The following is a 19,324-nucleotide window of genomic DNA, read 5'->3' on the forward strand; positions in this document are numbered from 1 at the left end:
TCAGCTTTGTCTGGAATTAAGAACAGCAATTATTCTAACTTCTGAACTGCTAGCACAAATTATTTGCTAAGACTAAGGTTAAGATAGATTCCCATGACTGCCAGTTACAATAACAGAAGAAATGTGTAAACCTGAAATCAAGAGGTAGCTGTGGAGCTGTCAGTCATTGGTATGTTGGTGATTCTGCTAACCAATCATCTTTACTTAGTGACACACGGAGCAAGAGGGGTGTAAGTGGAAACCTTATCAACTTCCACACAAGGGAGCCTAAAGAGAGGAAGAAAGCTACACCTCAGTGCTTCTCAGAGAGAAAGGAGTTAACCCAGAGAAAGGGTTCCCAGCTGAGCTTCTTGCTGGAGTGATACCATAGTGTCCTATACTTTGGCCAGCACAAAATAGCAAGAACTGGAAAGGCTTTAGCAGCAAAATACCTCAAACCGGAGAATTCGGAATATCTCAGCTTCCAAAAAAAAATTTCACAGTTCAATAAAGCTTTTCTTGAATGACCCAAAATGTCAGTGAATACTGGCACCTGTCAGGTGGGAGAGCTGATCCAAAGCAACACAGCCATTGCCCAGCCTTGGCCGATGAAGTCACGCAAGACTGCAAGCTACAAGGGGAACTCTGTCAATGCCGCCTTCTTAACAGTTCCCCCAAACTCGAGAGGTGAGACAATGAAAATTTGTTACTGAGACTCTTCAAGCTCAAACAGCAATTTCACCGTGTCCCGAGTTCCCAACTTCCAGCCTGGAGGTGTCCTTCCTCCTCACAGGTCATGACCCTACTTCACCTCGAACCCAACCTGGCCGTCAGCTGGGGACTGAGAAAGCCGCGGACACCCTCCTCAAGATCCTGCCACGCGGAACGGATCCGATTTTTTTCCGCGGGGCTACTCCAGCTGCTCCGGTGCCCCCCGCCGCCGCGCTGCCGGCAGGCACCCGGGCTGCCGCTGCCCCCCGAAGCCCCGGGCAGGAACCCCGCCGGCGCGGGCTGCCGCCGGAGCGCCCCCGGTCGGGCAGCGGCGGGGCCGCGGGGCAGCGCTGCCAGGGGGGCGGGGGCTGGCTGCGGGCGGGAGCCCCCGCGCTCGGGGCGGGCCCGGCACAGCCCGGCACGCCGCGGGGACCTGCCCCCGCGGGAGCAGTGGGGCGGAGGAGCCGCGTTACCGCGCCCTGCCAGGGAGGCGACATCTGTCCTAAAACCCGAGGAGAAGGTCAACCCTGGAAAAGGGCACGCTGCGACCGCCCTCGGCTGCCGCCCCGCAGGAGCCCCATCCCCCGGCCCCGGGCACGGCGGGCATTTCCCTGAAGGGGGGCGGGCGGGCGGGGGGACACAGCGCTGCTCGCCGCCGGCGCCCAGTTACGGGTCCCGTGCCCCGGCGAGCGGGGCCGGGGGAGCGGTGGCCGCCCCCTTCTTCCCCGCTCCCCCCGCCCGCCGCCGCCGCCCAATCGCCGGCAGAGGGCGCTCGCCGCCCGCCAACGCCGCCGGGCTGCGCGCCCCGCCCCGCCCCGCCCCGCCCGGCCGCGCCCACCGCCGCCCCTCAGCACGGCCCTGACCCCCCTCCCGCCCAGGTTGTCCGGTAAATTGGCGGGCTAGCGGCCAGCCCCGCTGCTCGCCGCACGGCGGGGACCGGCTGTGGCGCGGCGGTGGCGGCATGCCTTGGGGACTCGGCGGGCGGCACCCGCCGCGGGAGCCGGGGAGGAGCGCGGTCACGCACCCAGCCCGCCTCGCCTCCCGCGGGCCGGTTCCTGCCCTCCGCTCCCCCCCGTCAGGCTGCCGGGAACCGCGCAGCCCTCACACGCCGGTTTGTTCCTCGTCCTCCGCCAGCCCGCTGTAAGGCGCTGCCGCCCTGGCCCTGCCCGCGCCCTCGGGGGCTCCGCGCACCGCCCGGGCCGGCGGAGGACGGGGGGCCGGCGGGGGCCGGGGGGCCGGCGGAGGGCGGCCTCCCGGTCCCAACCGGGCCCCGGCCCGCGGTCGGGAGGTTGCCAGCCCGCTCCCGATCTGCTGCCCCTCGCCCACGGGCTAGCCCTCGCCTCCTGAGGCCGGCGTGCGGAGCAGATGTGGTTGGGCCGGCGTAGCTGGCAGCTTGGTAGTTAAAGGGCTGCTGAAAAACAAAGCAAATCTGCCGGTTCGCCACCAGAATCGCTGAGCCCAGAAAACGCGCAGTGACAAAACGAGCAGTGAGTGACACACCGTGGTGCATCGGCACGTGGCCGGTTACAGCCGGTGTCCCGGGGCCTATGGGGCGATCATGCCCTGGGCGGCTGGCCGCTTGCCCCGCGTTCCCCGGCCTTCCCTCGCCGTCCCTGCGACATCTGGTACCCACCCGGCATCTCCCCGCGCGGGTTTATGTGAAACCCATTCAGAGGCGGTGGGAGCTGGGGCACGCACCGCCTTTGTTTGCCCCTTTGGTCAGCTTTTTGGGGGCACCTATGTGAATGCGTAAGGCAACTACTGATGCAGCCTGGCCACCCTGGGCGGTGTGGCTCGTGTCAGCTTTAGGCTAAAGCTTTCTTAACCAGTGGCTGTTCCTCTCTAAGGGTGATAACCTGGTGAAGTTAAAACACGGCAGAGCGTTTTACACATCTTTACTACCGGCAGAGTATCCGTGCAAACCAGAAAAGCACTGGGAGATTCCTTGCTCAGTGATGCAGTGGGCTGGTTTTGTTTCCTCGCGGCTGCTGCAGCCCAGGTACATTAGGGATGCTGGAAGGATGCATTTCTATGGAAGTAACAATAGGAGGTTGGAAAGGTGGATGCAAGTCCCCTGGGTGTTCTGCCCTCTCAATTGCATCAACCCATCCATGTTATGACCCTATCAGGGGATCTGGCATTTAGCTCTTTATGGCATCCATTTCTGAGAAAATCAGCAACTTGTTTGGGAGAGGAAGATTTACTAGAGATGACTGTGCTATCTGCAGGATTTGAAAGAAAAAAGGGTATGTAACCAGATACACATGACCCGCAAAAAGAAATCATAATTAGAAGGCAAAGATTAATAGGGACACAAGTCTGTAGAATTTCATTGTGAAGAGATCAATTTATTACGTCCCTGACTGCAAGTTAAATTAATACACGTAAAATTACAACACGGAAAAGAGATGCCAGTGACTGTCATAAATCCAGCTTGCCTTTATTTCCTAGTTATTTAGGGAGGATCGGGAACACTCGTGAAATAATGCTCATTAAAGCCCTGAAAAGAGGCAACTCACCAATAGCTGCGGAGGAAGCAACAAGGTTCCCCCCCCCGCCCCCTTTTCAAGAAGAGGGGGGAAAATCACAGACGTCAATCAGGAAATACTGCAAAATAAAATGGACCCTCCTGGCAGGCGAGGCACAGCGCAGACCCGCGGCGGGGCTCCGGCAGCCCCCTCGCCGGCTCCGGCCCTGCGGCTCCAGCGCTGAGCGGGGCGCGCACCGGGCGCTGCAGCCCGCGGCTCCCCTCCCGTCCCTGCCTTCCCTCCCTTCCCTTACAAAACTGTCAGGCCCAAATGGGCAGGAGGATATTGGCCGCAAGGAACGCGGAGGCTCCTCCCAGAGCCTGGATCCCGATATTTTTGGAGGATTTCTTTCAACTCAGTTACAAACCTCGGTGAAAGAAACAAGTTGCGGCTGTAGCGGAGGCAGGAGGCGGCTCTGCGCGGGCGAGCGCGGCTCCCGCTCCCCCTTTCACCTTCCTAAAGCTCCCTTGGATGCTTCGCCTCACTTGCGGGGAGAGCCGTGCTGCCTGCCGGGGGGAACGCTCCTACTCTGGATGTTGCCGTTCGTGTGAAAACAAGGGTTGTAAGGGAACGAGAGGGAAGACAATGCGGAAAAACCGACCGGGAGCAAACCCCAGCCCCAAGCGTTTTCCCGAGAACTGACGGCGCTTCGGGGCTGAGCGATCCCGGCGGAGGGAGCAGCCTGCCCGCCCCGCGGCGGACTTCCCGGGACCGGCTATTCCCTTCGGATGCGGACTGGGAACCCTGTCGGAAATTCTCCCGCCGCGCTGCGAAGCCACCATGAATTCAGTGGCTGGAAATAAGGAGAGGATCGCGGTCACAGCGCGGAGCAGAAAATACGGGGTAAGTTGGCGGTGGAGGGGCGGCTCGGAGCGGTGACCGCCGCCGTGCCGGGGCTCCCGTGCCCCTCGCCCCGTGGTTACCGGCGCCGCCGGCTGTCGCCCGACCCCGCTCAACTTCCGCGGCGAGGGGTGGCGGCGGCGGCGGCTGCGGGCGCCGCGGGGGGGCGGGCAAGGCGCGGGGGCCGCCGCGGGCGCGGAGCGTCCGAGCGAAACTTGCCGGCGCCGCCGGGCCTCCCTGCCTGACCCGCTGCTCCTTCTCCCGCTCCAGGTGACCGACCCCTGCTCCCCCACCAAGCCCGCCGCCCCCTTCTCCCCCGAGAGCTGGTACCGGAAGGCGTACGAGGAGTCCCGGGCGGGGAGTCGCCCGGCGCCGGAGGGAGCTGGCTCTGCCCTGGGCTCCTCCGGCACCCCGTCCCCCGGCTCCGGCACCTCCTCGCCGGGCTCCTTTACCGGCTCGCCGGGACCCGCCTCGCCCGGCATCGGCACCAGCTCGCCCGGCTCGCTGGGCGGCTCGCCTGGCTTCGGCACCGGCTCGCCGGGCTCCGGCAGCGGCGGCGGCTCCTCGCCGGGCTCCGACCGCGGCGTGTGGTGCGAGCACTGCAACGCCCGCCTGGCGGAGCTGAAGAGGCAGGCGCTGAAGCTCCTCATCCCCGGGCCAGTCAGCAGCAAGGTGAGCGAGGGGCCGGGGCGGGGAGGGCGGAGCGGAGCGGGGGCACCCCCGTGCCGATGGGGCTGCCGGCCGACCCCCCCGTTGGGGCGTCCGACCCCGCGCTGGGGCCGCCGGCCACCTCGGCTCCCCTCTGCCGGTGTCACGGCTGAGGGTTTTGGCGTTTATTTGGGTTCCCACCTTCTTGATCTTGTTCCCTTTTCCCATCCCTTCCTCCTGTTTCATGGGGAGCGGGGTGCCTCTGTCTCCGGAGGGCTGCCGGGCTTCGGGGGGCATCAGTGACAGTCAGATGGGTCATTGGTCCCTTCCCCGTTCGCTGTCTCTGATCCCCACAGGATGGAGTTACAAAATATCCTGAGACTTGGCAGCCAGCTTAGTGGTAAGGTGCGTAAGGTCTGGTGCCCGTGGGTTGTACTTCCATTGCGGGGCCAGGTGTAGAAAAGACCCTCCTGTAGCTCCAAGTTCAGGCGAGGCAGTAGAATGCTGTGTGAGCCCAAAGGTCACCCAGGGAGGCTGTGGCAGACCATGGCATCGAACCCAGCTCTCCTGGGTGTCATTAACATAAGGATGACTTGGTGATGCTTCTCTCTTACAGAGAAGTGCCACATTTTTAAATTTTTTTTTAAATAAGAAGACATAAAAATACTTGAAGCTGCTGGACCCTGAGTGTTAGGTTGAATAATCCTGTGCCTGAAGAGCACACAAGCATCTCTGAAACCTGGCCTCAGGTTTTAAGAGCTGACTGATCATGGGTAGAGTTGGAAGTCTGCTTTCTGACTCTGTTGGGGAATCTGGTACCTCCAAAGGCATTCTGGAATTCCTTGGTTTTGTTTTCTTTGGCATTGTTTTTTACTTTCCTTGTTTGCTGTACATATAAAGGTTAAGGCTAACAGCCCTTGGCTGACCTCGTGCTACCAAAATAGTAAGTGTTGGGTTCCTCCATAGCAACCAGTGAGCATTGTATTGTGAATGGGTCTACAGCTCCCAGGATGTCATACAATGCAATTTTGTTTGCCCTGTTGGGTCCAGGTACTATCAAATGATAATATTTACTCTTCCACTTCAAAGAGTTTTCATTAGTGGCTACGATAAAGAGGTATCATGGAAAAGACCTGACTGCTGAGAAAGGGTCCCTGGTATTGCTGTTGTGTTGTACTCTCCATTAGTTATTTATGTGCCTTTGAGAGGGAGTTGGTGCTCTCTTGAACAAAAGACTCAAGGGCTGGTTGTTACCTTGTCTCAACAGCTGGCTTAACTGAATTATTCATGGAAAGGGAAAGGTGGAACCACCAAAATTAATAGTCAGTTTAACCATATTAATACATGGTTGATTCCCTGGAAAGTGGCCCTGTAGCAAAATCTTCACAAACTTCAGGCAGTGTGGTTTGGTAGCGATTACCAGCTGTGAGCATAGGTGGGAAATTACTGGTACAGATATGGGAGCCATCAGAATAACTGAGATTGGGGGTGGAGGGAGGATAAACTGTAAGCGTCAAGGCTTTGTATCCCTCACAGAGTGTTAAATAGAAATTGACAGATTTTACAGTCATGTAAAGATTTGTGCAGGCTTCTCTTATGGTAATAGTGGTGGTCATTGCCCACCCTAGCCTTCCTGAGATGTTACCCTCATGTTACTATGGCTATTTGTTCTTTTCTGTTGTTCACATGGTTTAGCTGATGGTGTTTTACAGACCAACCTTTATTCATGTCAGTAGTAAGCCTTACTTCTCTGTTTTTAGCCCCCTTACCTTTGTTCTTTCTTCTTACACCTGCTTTCCAAACCTTCCAGTTCTGTGGGAGTGCCACTTACAAAACCGTTGCTATCCCATGTGTGCATTTTGGGGGGAGGAGGGAGGCACAAGTAAGGTGGTCTTTGCGGGCTAAGGTGACCCTCTGCTTTATTTGCTAAGCTTAATAGTCCCTGCAGACTCAATCCTGTTGAGGTACTCCAGCCTTTTGCACACCGTTCCCTTCTGCGGGTGGGTGCTACCTGGCTGTGACTATTTGCAGAAGCATCCCTTTCTCTCATCCTTTCTGGTTTATTTACCACCATTAAGAACTTCCTGGGCTTGCGATCTCTGCCTTCACAAACACTGCCCAGCATAGTGAGGCTTTGGTCTAGGCAATACAGGATACAAGTATCATGGCTACTGCCATTGACTTCTTCGAACCGGGTATGCTCTGCCGGTCTTGCAAATTTGTTTTTGCTGGCATCCATGGGCTAGCCCTATCAGTGTCTGCTCAGGGGAAAACAAGGCATTGGCGTGGGCTCTGCCAGCTCAGCCAGGGCCTGTGAGCTACCCTTGCACGTGTGTGCCACAGTACCGCACTGGGGTTGCCCTCTGAGGGCAGGATCTTGATGTACAAGATCTCTTGCAAGAATGTGGAAACCTCTCATGTGTCTGGGGAAAATTTACTTTGGTTTGGGTTGAGGCTGGAGTCTACCATGCCATGTTAACGTAGCTGGGATTCTTCTGGGTCCTCTGAGGTCTGCTCTTGATTGCTGCTGTGGGAATAGGTTTTTTTGGGGGTAGAATTGATCCTGTCACTGAGTTCAGTGGAATAAGGAACAGATCACATTCCTGGTTCTGGGTATTCCCTTCAGACCTTGCAAAGCATCTTATAACTCAAGACTGCCCAGTAGGACACAGCTAATTGGCGACATGCCTTTATTAGAACAATTAAATGGAGCGTTTAAAATGTATCCATCATCTTCTAGTCAGCCAGATCTAGCTGACTTGCACAATTTTTGTTGGTGCTGTTGAAGACAGGCTAGAGATTTCATTAGCATTATAAATATAGTCTGTGGCACCTGTTTCACATTTATACTGTATTTAGAAATGCATATAACCTGAGGTATTGTGTTGCAGAACAAGCAGAATATGAGGGTATCTGTGTTTTGACACGTATCTAGTAGCAGATAGTGGAATCTGCAGTAACCTATCCAAATGTGAACCTATATTGATGTTTTCTACAGTGTGCAATCATGTAAAGGTTTGTGTATATCTGCAAAGTGTAATAGTATACTTAATTGTTGCATAAACAGACGAGGCTTTATGCACGAAACTATGTACTGAAGCTTTTCATTTGATACAGAAAAAGCCACACTTAACCTAGAGCAAACTGCTTCTGACTAGCTCATTGTTAGTGTTGAGGTGTTGAGCTTTCAGTTTTAAATAGAAGCATTCTCTCCTAATATGTCAACAGGGTGAAAACTTGGAATTTTTTTTTTTTTGAGGCTCAAGCGTGAGGAATATATAATTATACTTGCGCTACTTTGTATTAACCATTTAAAATGCCAAAGTTCCCTGCCAATTACAAAAAGAAAAATGCTAAAAGCTTGTTGTTTCTCTTTCCCCCTCTTGTGATACAGATGTGACTTAATGGCATACAGCAATTATGTGCATACAAGGGGTTATATTTTATGAGAATTAAATCTTATTGTAACCCCCACGCGAAGCACGCCTGTGGGAAATGATTAGCACAGGTGGTTGTTATAGTTGCACATTGCAGTTTGTAACTGAGAGGATCTTAGAGCATTTGGTTGGCAATTGTTTGTGGAGTTTTTGTTATAGCATCAGACATTTGCATGATGATAAGGATTGTCTCAAAAATCACTAATATTGACTTTTTTTTTTTAACTTTAAGCTTTTTCTTAGGCTGTATTTTCAGAAGGGCATCAGACAAAGTTCTAGCGTAGAAGTTTATGGCATCATACTCCCTCCCTGTTTATCAGAATTTGTGTGAAATCTGGCTGCCTTGAGTTCAAGCCTGTGGTATCTTCTGGCTTCAATGGGACACTAACCTCGCAGATATCTGACAAAAAACAATCGTTAAGTTTAATTGAAGAGTTGCTATATTTATGAGTATCAATTTATATTGTGTGTGAATAATCAACTGAATGCTAATAGCTATAGTCTCAAGCTGGCGATTATAGATTTGTTAGTATGGGATTTCAAAAATTCTGAATAGAGCCTTTAAACCAAGAAGTAATTTGAATGTGTAGACATGAATAGCTGCTTGGGCATGTTGTGAATGGGTCAGGAAGTAAGGATACTATTTTAAATGCTGGAGATGGATAGCACTGATGTTGTTAGGTGGTTTATATTCTGGACTGTCCCCTAGCTAAAAAGTCTGTGCTTCTGAGTATAAGGAATTGGTAAATTCTGGTTTAGCACAGTGTGTTTATGAAGAGGGAAGGAAAGGACTTGCATTCAGGGTACAGTTTTGTTTTCTTTTTTTCCCACAAATTTCCTGAGACTCTATGTCATTTTTTGCTTGCATAATGTTGAATTAGCCTTTTTTATTTCCGAGGTATTCAGTAGTCAAAGACTTGACTAATAATTATTAATAATGAAGAAAGCCCTGAAACTGGTCTAGTGAAAACTAGGTTCCTGTTAGCTTGTAGCTACTTTAGAAACATTCCCAGTAGAGACAGGACAGTAATGAACCCTTCCTCAAAGCTTAGCAAGTGGCAGAATAATGGAATTTCATTTCCGTCCAGACCTTTAATTTGTGAACAAGCACGGCCAGTCTGTATGGTGACTTAATTCACTGTGCAAAAAATCTCAGGCACCTAATCATTTCATCCCAACTCATTGTAATGCAGATAGGATTATTGCATTAGAAATGTGATTTTAAATGGCCTGAGGCAGTAATTTGTCAGCATTTGGAAGGATTAACTCCATTAAAGTTTAGGCAACAACAACCATTCTTTTGTGTTGCATCACAGGTCACAATACCAAACATTTAGCATAACTCAGTCTTACAATTGTATGTTTCCTGGCAAATTGGGAAACCACAAGCTACTTCGCTTGCCCTGGAATTACAGCTGCTTACAGAGGTCCAGAGGAGACAAATGGATATGCCTTCACCTCTGATGAATTAATGTAAACCCTTTTTTAGAAGCAGCTGGAAGTCTTGCTCTCTTGCTGCTGCAATCCACAGTGTCAACATGTGAACTGATATAAATATTTCTTTCAAGCTTGCAAATGTCTTCGAGGTAAGGATGAAGATACTGTATACTAAAGACTGCTTTTTAGGAGGCTGTCAAAACTGTTAGCTCTGTAGCTTTCACCATGGATTAAAAGGCTCGCCATTACTGAGTGCCCTGGAAATTAGGAACAGGCCTATGATTATACTTAGTGAATTGAGACTGTGGTGTTTTTCCTATCAGAAAAGAAAATACTTTTAGACTGTAGCCAGAGCTGTTGGGGTGGGGGGGTGGGGTGGGGTATGGGAGGGGGAAGTACTGACATTTTATCTGAAGTAAATCTCTAGGGAGGAGCAAAATTTTGATCAAATTGTTTGGTGGTTCTTTTTGTGTGTTTGTTTTTTTTGTTTGTTTGTTTTTTTGACAGAGACTTGGCTGTTCATTCAGAAATACACAGTCTATGCTTAGTCTGTAGCTGGCCTTTTCATGCCAGGCTATTAAGTGACAAAGTCCCTTCAAGGTGCTTTATATGGGCCATGCCATTAATGCTGCACCGATCTCTAAAACCACCTCATATCTTTAGATAGTCTTATTATTTTTTTAGTAGTAAATGTTGCAACATCCGTAGCAATCTTGTATAACAAGCTTAGGATTCTGGCGTATAATTTTGGAAGGGGAGGAGGATGAAAGGTAGTCCATGCTGAATTTCCCAGACAGTGTTAGAAAATATGTCCCATGTTACCAGTATGGGCCATCGGCATGTAATGGGATTCACGCCTGCATCAGCAGATTATTAGAACGTTGCAGTGCTGTGTACGTAGGGTTGAAAGACACTGCAGTTTTGCCACATCAGCAGCACATAGCCTTTGACATCATATAATTGGGGTGCTTCTAAGCACTGAACTTGCAGCCCGCCACTGCAATAAACTTGACTGTCATGCTCTACATAATGATGTAGTAGGAACTGCAGTGTTTTGTGACATGTGGTCTGCATGTCAAAAGTGTGAGAGATGTTCTAAGTTAAATTGCTTAAATTGCTAGCTTAGATCTTAGGAAAGTGTCATGTTGTAGCTTGAAAGGCATGTATATTAATAAAATGTGAGGAATACAAGCATATGGGCTTTCCCCTGCCACTGGATAAATAATTCCTAGTCCACATTATTTGTTGCTGAAGCTGCAATTCAAGAATTTTGCAGAAAAGGAGATTGCCCATTTACTTTGAATTAAGCAAGCTGTAGTATGTAATAACACCCTGATAAAGTAGTATCCTAAGAGTGGAAAGTTCTAGAAGTATCTTTCACAGCCTTTCCCATTATTGGACCAAATTTTAGTTGCATTGTGAACCTGATGGAAGTCACAACAATTAAGGTATTGCTCTTCTAGAAAGCAGTGCTAAAGTAATAACTGCAAGCAGTCTGCTGCAGTCGCACATTGAAATGCTGCTTTTCTTTGGAAGCTTCAGCTTGCACGTTTGAAAGACATGACAATGTTTCATTGAACAGCTTCTGTTAACATGGGGTGGTAATTGGAGCAACGTTCTTTTAGATGATCACACTGTGGCTGCATCCGTATTCGTAGGTTTACAGAACTCAAATCCCCAATGACTTACGTTGTCCAAATTTATTTTCAATTGTCTTCTGTGCAACCTTCCTCCATTAATCCAGGGTTTTAAAAAAAATAAATAATGAAGCTACTGAGAACTGTGTTTAGATCTCTGGTTTTGAAATCTGAAATATATAATCGGACACCTTCTTGGTACAGTTGTAATATCTTGTAGCATCTACAACCAGAATATGCAAATGCTTATGCTTCTTTTCTCTCCACTCCCCTCTTCAGATGATATTACAGTATAGCTTATCATGTTTTGAGAGTGTTTCTGAGGTTTCTCCAAGCAGAAGCACAGACCAACACAAGACACTTAATAGGGCAGGGGAATGTTGACTGGACCGTTCTGAGTTTGGGATGGAGGCTGTTCAAAAGATCCTGCAAGAAATGTCAAATACTGAAAACTCCTTTCCTTGTATAACATGAACTGTTGCTGGTTACTTATGAAAACAGCAAAGAAGTCAGGAGGGGGAGAGAGAAGAGGTCCAGACCTGAACATTCTCAGTCTGAGAACATGAAATTGGCCCTAGTGAGGGGATTCTGACTTCAGTGAAAGCATCAGGATTTCATCTGGGCCACAGCTCTACCTATCATAGATCTCTAACCAGGGAATACTTGCATGCATTTAAAGCAGCAGTTAGACATGCTGTTCGGGCTGAGCAGGGCTAAGACATCCTGGCCCCTTGAAGGTCGTAAGTGAGCATCCCTGCAGGTCTCCGCTGTGAATACATGGTGGTTGCTCCCTGCCTTAGTTCTTATCAAAATGATAGATAGTTCAAACACTTTCAATTGTGCTGCTTTCTAAACTCAGATCCTTTTGATTGAAAGGTCAGGGAGTGACGAGATGTGCTATTACAACAGCAGATGCGAGGAGCCAGTGATCTCTGATGAGAAAGGTACTGATGAGAGCAGCACAATGCATCCAACCGTAACCTCAGCTGTAACTAGTACAGAATATAGGGATTACTTTTTAATTACTTTATGAAAGAGAAAGTAAAGGAAAATACGATACCAGCTATACAAAAGAATCAGTTTTAAGAAATTGGTGTGTTCAATTACAGCTCAGATTTATTGTTATGGTATCAGAATTCAATATATTTTATTTGAAATAATACAGTGCAGTAGAGCTGTTAAAATCTACTTGCCATTCCAGCATTGGTGTGCTGCTTAAAATTTATTTTAATCTTCAACTATATTCAGTTTTAGTTGTCACTAAGACCTGCTATTCTGTTCAATCTGTACTATTAAATCATATAGTCTATGGTTGCATTTCTTATATATTGTAAAATATTCTGTTTTCTGGGAGGGAAGAAAGAAGATTTCAGTCTGAAGAAACCTTCAGACTGGTTTCCTTTTCTCAGCTTTCCTCTGAAACTGTATTTGGCAGTAGTCTTTGTGCAAAAAAAAAAAAAAAATTAAAAAAAAGATTGCCAAGGAATTTCTGTTTGAGAGACCTGAGGGAACTGATGGGGTATTAAGTTGGACTTGGTCTACAATTCATGATGAAAACTAAAGAATTCCCTCTCCTCTGAAGGAACTGGACACTTCTAGATTCATGTAAGTAAATCCTGTGTTGGTATAAGATTTTTGTATTGCATATTTAAACTTGTCCTGCCTTCCCATTAAAAAAAGTAGAGCTGAGTCTGCTCACTTTGTTGCCCTACGAGTAGGAGAACTTAACTTGCAGGCCGTATGGTGTCTGCTTTGTTAGTGGCTGGTTAATGATCTTATTCAATGGATTTGGTGATTCAGGAAAAGAGCATCAAATGCCTTTTAAAAATTATTTTATTCTAGTAAAAAAATACTGCAAGCCAATGTGAGTGTGGCTCTGGAAAACATTTTAAATTTCTTGCTGGTGGTGTGTGTCAGAGGAACTGTGTATGCTGGAGATAGGGTATCTGTATCCAGTGCAATTTGACTGTAAAGCATCCATCCAGCTCTAGTGTCTGAGGAAAATCTTAAATTGGGAAAACAGTCTAAGTGTTTTGACTTCCAAATAACCTTCAAATGGAACTTGCTTTATATGTATTTGTTTTTCACAAATGTGTTTTGACCTGCAGATTTTCTGTGATCAATTAATAACAAACCTCTACTCTAACATATTTCACCATGCCCCCTAAATCATAAATACTTTGATGTGATCGTTTATTTGCACCTGAGTATTCACAACAGCTTCTCTATTCCATGGACTTGCATGGGAACAAAATTCTACTCACATGAATGTTTGGGGAAAAGCAAATGAAAAGAGACTTTGACATCCACCACAGTAAATATTTTCTTTTTCTGAAGAAAAAGTGAAAAGTCAGTAGTTTGGGGGTTTCAACTTTGTTCAAAACTGTCTGAGCAGACCCACCTCAGCAGTGGAATTAATTTTCCCCAAGTTGTGTGTATTTCATTCACTCTTTCTCTCCCACCTTCATAATTAACTTAAGATAAATGAGTATTCAGGAATACAGTCCCTCAATTTCTGTGGGCTGCTCTGTGGTTCTGTTGGGAATTGCCCATTCCTTTTGTCATAGGCGTACTTGAAGATATGAAAGAGATTCCTACAGTGCTGAAGAAGATGGTTGCTCTGGAGTCCTTTGCTAAAAGTGGGGCAGAACTTGGCCTTGGCATGTTTCTCTTCTGGCTTCTGTAAGTGTCACTTGGGCAATCTCCTGTTTTACCAAAGCCAAACTTGGACTTGATTATGCTGAAGTTATTCAGGAGAGTGGACTTCTGCCTTCTAACCGATAGCCTGAATGATTGTATGCTACTAATTCGATTGGACAGTTTTATTTTTCTGTGCCTCTTAGCTAAATAAACCTCTGACCTGCTGGAAGAATTACCCGTTTACTCCATCCACCTGATGGACTCCAGCAGAAAGCCTAGTGGGCAATAAGGTAGGCTTGGCTTTAAGCAGGCGCTGAACAGCAAGAATAGAAGTCATTACTCTTCATTTCTCTATTAGTTTCACTGCTCATTTAATAGTGCCAGGCAAAGAAAAACATTAATATCCTATTCAGCAGCCAAATGCACCAAATTGGGAGTTGTGACTCGTGTGTTTTCCTCTCTTCTAATGGTATCATTAAAATTTAACAAGTCCTCTAAATCATGTTAGTATTCCCAGGGTTAATATTGCTGAAATTGCTGGCAGTGTTCCCACAGGAAGAGTTAACAGTGGCTGAGGCTGTGCGGCTGGCATTTGTTGCTCGGAGGGAGGTGTGGGGACTGGAGAAGCCCTGGCACCAGCAAGGCACAATGAAGTCTTTGGTGACAGGGGGCATTTGCAATACACATACATATTCTTCCCTATTCACCTCTCCCTTTTCACTCCCTCCCCCCTTTTCGCTCCCCACTAGTCCTAAAACTGTCATTTCAGCTCATACTCGTTAGAGTTCTAATGGAAATTCTTGACAATAAGCCTGCATACATGTGAAACTAGCAGGAAGGCATACAAGTGTGCTAGTGTGCTAGTCGGTGCGAGTGTCAGATTTAAAAGATTGTTAGACTGTAGATGGCTTTTACTGGAGGTCGAGAAGGCTAACAAAGTGGGAGATGCAATTAAAATGGTATTTGTAAGAAAGGAATAGCTAGCTGTCTGGGCAGACTGAACGTGGGGAAATGATGGGTAGCTGGAAGGCCATTAGTGATGGCTTTGTAAGCAGTTCTGCAGCATGGGTGGTAAGCCTAAATCCAGAGCTGCTCTTTTAGCATGCCTAATAAGACTTCCTTTTTTACTGTGTGTCAAATCCATTTTTGAATAATGGATTTGACAAAAATTCTGTGGATTTTGGTATAGATTTAGAGGTGGCAGAAGTTGTGGTGGGTGGTGTGGGTCAGAGAAGAAACTGGCTTAAGGGAGCTTTTGGGTACACTATCCCATCACCATGAAAACAAGGCTCTGCAAGATTTTGCAGAGTTAGTTTTTGTAAAGTCATTGATTCAGTGTTCCTGCAAAGAGGCTGTTTGAAGAATATGAGATGGGGCAGGCAGTTCATTGAAATGCGTTCACATTTTAAATGAACAGATGGGATCTGGTTCTTGTAAGTTCTTGATGAGAGTTCTGATATTAAAAAATAAATAAATCTTTTCAGAATTGCCTTCCCCACTGCAATCATCTTTAATTATTAGAGGTATTTGATCACATCTCTCACTTATCCTTTTCTTGGCCGGTGAACTCTTGGGTGTTTGCCTTCAACATCACCGTTAACAATTTTTAAAGTTGCAAGGGCTGAGGGTAGGCACTTACAGCAGATTGGCCAGTACATTTTGGTGTCCAAAAAGACATAAGCTGCTGTGAAAATAGGAAAGACCTACTACAAGGAGAAGTACAGGGCTTTGAGAGGAAGACAGACAATGGAGACAGAAATGAAGTGGGAGATGAAGTGTGCTTTGGCTGGTCCAGGCAGCAAAGGAACAGTGCTTCTATGGGAAAGGTGGCACACTGGGGAAACAGGGAGAAGAAGCGCGTGATAAACCAGAGTCCTTTAAAAGGCTGAGCTCGCTGCTGATGTCTTTAAAGCTTTACAGAAATAATTTATATGAAGGTTGTGTTTTGTTTTGGGTTGGTTTTTTTGTTGTTCTTTTTAAAAAACCATCCCTATAATTTTTTATCTGTCGATCTCTCTCAAAACAGAAACCAGCAAGCAGCTGGAAGAGTAGAAGGCAGTGAAAGCAAAATTGCCTTTGGTTTAATGCACCTCAGCATTTATCATTCTGAAATGAGGTTTTCCGAAGACTAAGGTACTGGTGCACCCTGCGATCTAAGGGTGTAACTAGATTTTCTTTCTTACATCCAATTTGTTTCTCTTTTGTTTACCAGTCACAAAGACCTGTATGTTCCATACTTGAGACTTGGTGTAAAATAGGGACTCAACACATTGCACTAACAGTTTCAGCCAACATAGCAAATACATGACATACATTTTAGTGCTTCAGCAATAGTTATGAATTCAGCTTGGCTTCTCCTTTCCCTGTGCCTGTCTGTGAAGGAAAAAAATGTTTGATTTCCAGATTATTTTGAATTCTTATAGTGTTGAGTTTACTAATTCTGTAGTATTATAATACTGGACACTCTAAGGGTGTGCTATTAAATAGTAGTACTTGTTCCTAATACTTTAAAAAGAGAATAGAAAAGACTTAAGGTGTGAGAGGAGAGCTAAAGGTGGAGGGGTATATATGAAGGCTGAATGTACTGGCACTGATGGCTCTAAATGAAGCACTTCACAGATTGAAGTACTTTAAATTGCCAACCTTCTTTGTCAGTCCTAGTTACTTAGTTCTTTCTAGCTTGGTCTGCCACTGTCTTGCCTGTTTAATATTCCACTTAAGTATAACAAGAGATGAAACATCCAAGATGCCCGTATCCTCCAGGAATCAGCTCTGCTGATGTTAATACTTGTGTTAGCTGTTTATAAGCAATGAGCTAAACAGGCGTATAAAGAGGAGGGGGAGAAGAGGAAGGAAAACTGTTGTGACTTCTCTTAATTTGCTGTTCTTCTCAGCAGCAAAGGAAATAAATTTGGTCCCTTTCCTACTCCAAATGCGTGCACTTTAGATAATAGGAATCGTTTCAATAAGCACACACTGCTAAGGCCCAGATAAGGGCTATTTCTGTGCCTGAAATATCAAGGACCAGGGTGTGCTATGTGGGAAGCTGGTGTGGAATCATGCTGCTGAGGAAGCAGTGTGTAGTAATGCGCATGGGTGACACTGATAAATGGCTTCTCTAAGCAAGCATCTGCAGCAAATTGTCAGACTGAGACTTCCCAGCATACCCTAGACCTCTACATGAATGAAATCTCTGTTGTGCCATTATTTACCCACCTCCATATGAAATGAGAGGATAGGATTCATTGCTTCAGTGCAGCTTGTATATGAATTTGCCCTCTTTGTGTACACATATATGTGTATGTGTGTATATACTTCTTTTTCTGCACTGCTTTCTGCAGCAATGGCTGCAGAACTCCCAGTGTCCTCTCACTGATTAGCCATACAGCTTTTTGAAATTGGACAAAATGGCTTTCAGGGTAAAGGACAGGTCTTTTACTTCTGGAAGCCTAAAATGAAATGTGTTCTATGTATTCTGTTCTTTGGCCAGACACATGTATAATTAGGGTAAGTAATCAGCATGGTTTGGTTTTAGTTGTTTTATTTTGTTGTGGTGGTTTTAGTAAAGGTTGTGGTGGCTGGGAAAGAAAAGGGAAAGGTCTTGGATTCTTTCTTTTCCTTTTTGAAGAATCATGATTACTGTCTTCAAAAGGCAGCGAGACAGCCTGAAAATCTATTTTGCACTGAAGTAAAGCCTCTCATCTTTTCCTTGTTACCACTGGACATCACTGATTCATGGAATGAATTGGATTTGCTCTTTACCTTTCTTCAATATGTATTTTTTTGACTACTTTGAGGCGATGTTCATTGAAACTGAAACTCTGGTAACTTAAGCTTTGATGGAAAGGTCTCTTGAGATCAGGGTAGAATTTCTGGCCAACCTCAAAAAAACCCAATGTTTGGTAGTTAGCGTATACTCCCAGTACATAAAGATCTGGATAAATTCCCTACTCTTCTTAATTCCAGCCAATACATCAGACTTCAGGGCTCTGAGAAATGAACTTCTGTGGGTTTAGCTGCAAGGCTATAAAGTGGTAACCTATGACAGAGTAGCAGAATGGTAACACTGTGTATCAGGGCAGAAGGATTTACCATGCACGCATAATTTAGCTACCAGATTACACTAACAAGCACCCTAGCTGAAGTTTGCCTTCACTGGCAATGTAAATAAATCCGATAGGGAGTTTGGGTGCAGCTGAGGTGAGGATATATGTCCTGTTGCACCACCCTGCTGTGGTGTTGATGGCTGTGCACAGCTGTCTGCTCCACCCTGCTGCTGCACCTCTCTTGAATTGTTCCTTGACTACTGGAGCACTGGTCTTCTTGCTATTTTACCCTTTGCCCTCAGGCTATTTCTGTCTGTCTTGCTGGCTTTTTGTAAAAAGCTTTAATATTTGCTTGTGATGTGGAATGGGACTTTCCCCACAGAAGTTTCCATAGGAAAAGACCTTTTTTAATCACTCAGTGGAAGAGGACAGATGCTCCTAGAGGTAGAATCGAGTGGTTTGTAACACTTAGATGCCGCTTCAAGTCACAGGACTTCACACAGTTGCAAATATTCACATTAATGTGCCCATTACTGGAGTACATGCATGGATCTCATCTCAGTAAAATGTCTGCTGCTTCTGTTTTTACAGCTGAGGAGAGGAGATACAGGATAACTTGGTGAACTAATTAGTTGCATAAAATGGAGTCCAAGTTTCTTACGTGCTTGTGCTCTTGACTAATGGGCTTTTCCCTTTCTTGCTAATGTTGCCCATCTCATTCTGCAGCAGCTTTTATATGCTGGCTCAGCACTGGCTCTTCTGACTCTGTGCAGAGAGGAAGAAGGGAGTTGTGGTTTGCATTTCAAAGCTGTCGGCCTTAAAGGGATTGGAATATGGCAGTTGAATATACGGTAACTAATTACCCAGTTATGACAAAAAGTCTTTTAGAAAGACCTTGACTTCTGATTCTCTGATTGGTACCAGAAGCTGGCTGTTAGTTTAACCCAAAAAGAAAAAAAAAAAAAAAAAAAAGCTGATGGGGTTGGGTGTTTTTTGTAATTTTCTTTCAAGAGAGTGTTTATTAATTCTCTTTCTTTTCTCCTCCTACCTTGGACAGTTCATATCTATGAATAATTTAATTGTCCTTGGCTGTCTGCTGTTGTGAATGGCATGCTGTTAGGCATTCTGGATTCATGTGGTATTTGTTAATGTTTGTTTTGTATTCTGTCTGCCTTTCCAGAGATCAAATGGATGATGCAAGGCCTGACAACATATAAATGCTATTAAACTGTATCTGAAAGAACAGAAAGGGGGCCTTCGTCATTTCATTAGTTAGAACATTAATTGGAATAGATTGTTCAGTGTTTTTCTTGCCTGAGGAGAATAAATGTTTATGTGAAAGCATTTTTCTACTTTTTGAAAAGTTTGTCTTGAAAATATGTCTAGAATTTATAAGTAACAATTTGTACTGACTTACATGA

General features: G+C 46.5%; 1 protein-coding gene across 1 annotated transcript in view; it reads left to right on the forward strand.

Annotated features, from left to right (window-relative positions):
* Positions 1-3,401: 3,401 nt before the first annotated feature.
* KIF26B (kinesin family member 26B) overlaps positions 3,402-19,324 on the forward strand; it is a 313,904-nt gene continuing 297,981 nt past the window's right edge. The window contains exons 1-2 of the mRNA XM_074863268.1: positions 3,402-4,061; positions 4,329-4,730. Of these exons, the coding sequence (XP_074719369.1) occupies positions 3,999-4,061; positions 4,329-4,730 (465 nt within the window). The 5' untranslated portion in view covers positions 3,402-3,998. The remainder of the gene's footprint in view (positions 4,062-4,328; positions 4,731-19,324) is intronic.

Source organism: Strix uralensis, chromosome 3 (genome assembly GCF_047716275.1).
Source record: "Strix uralensis isolate ZFMK-TIS-50842 chromosome 3, bStrUra1, whole genome shotgun sequence".
NCBI lineage: Eukaryota > Metazoa > Chordata > Aves > Strigiformes > Strigidae > Strix > Strix uralensis.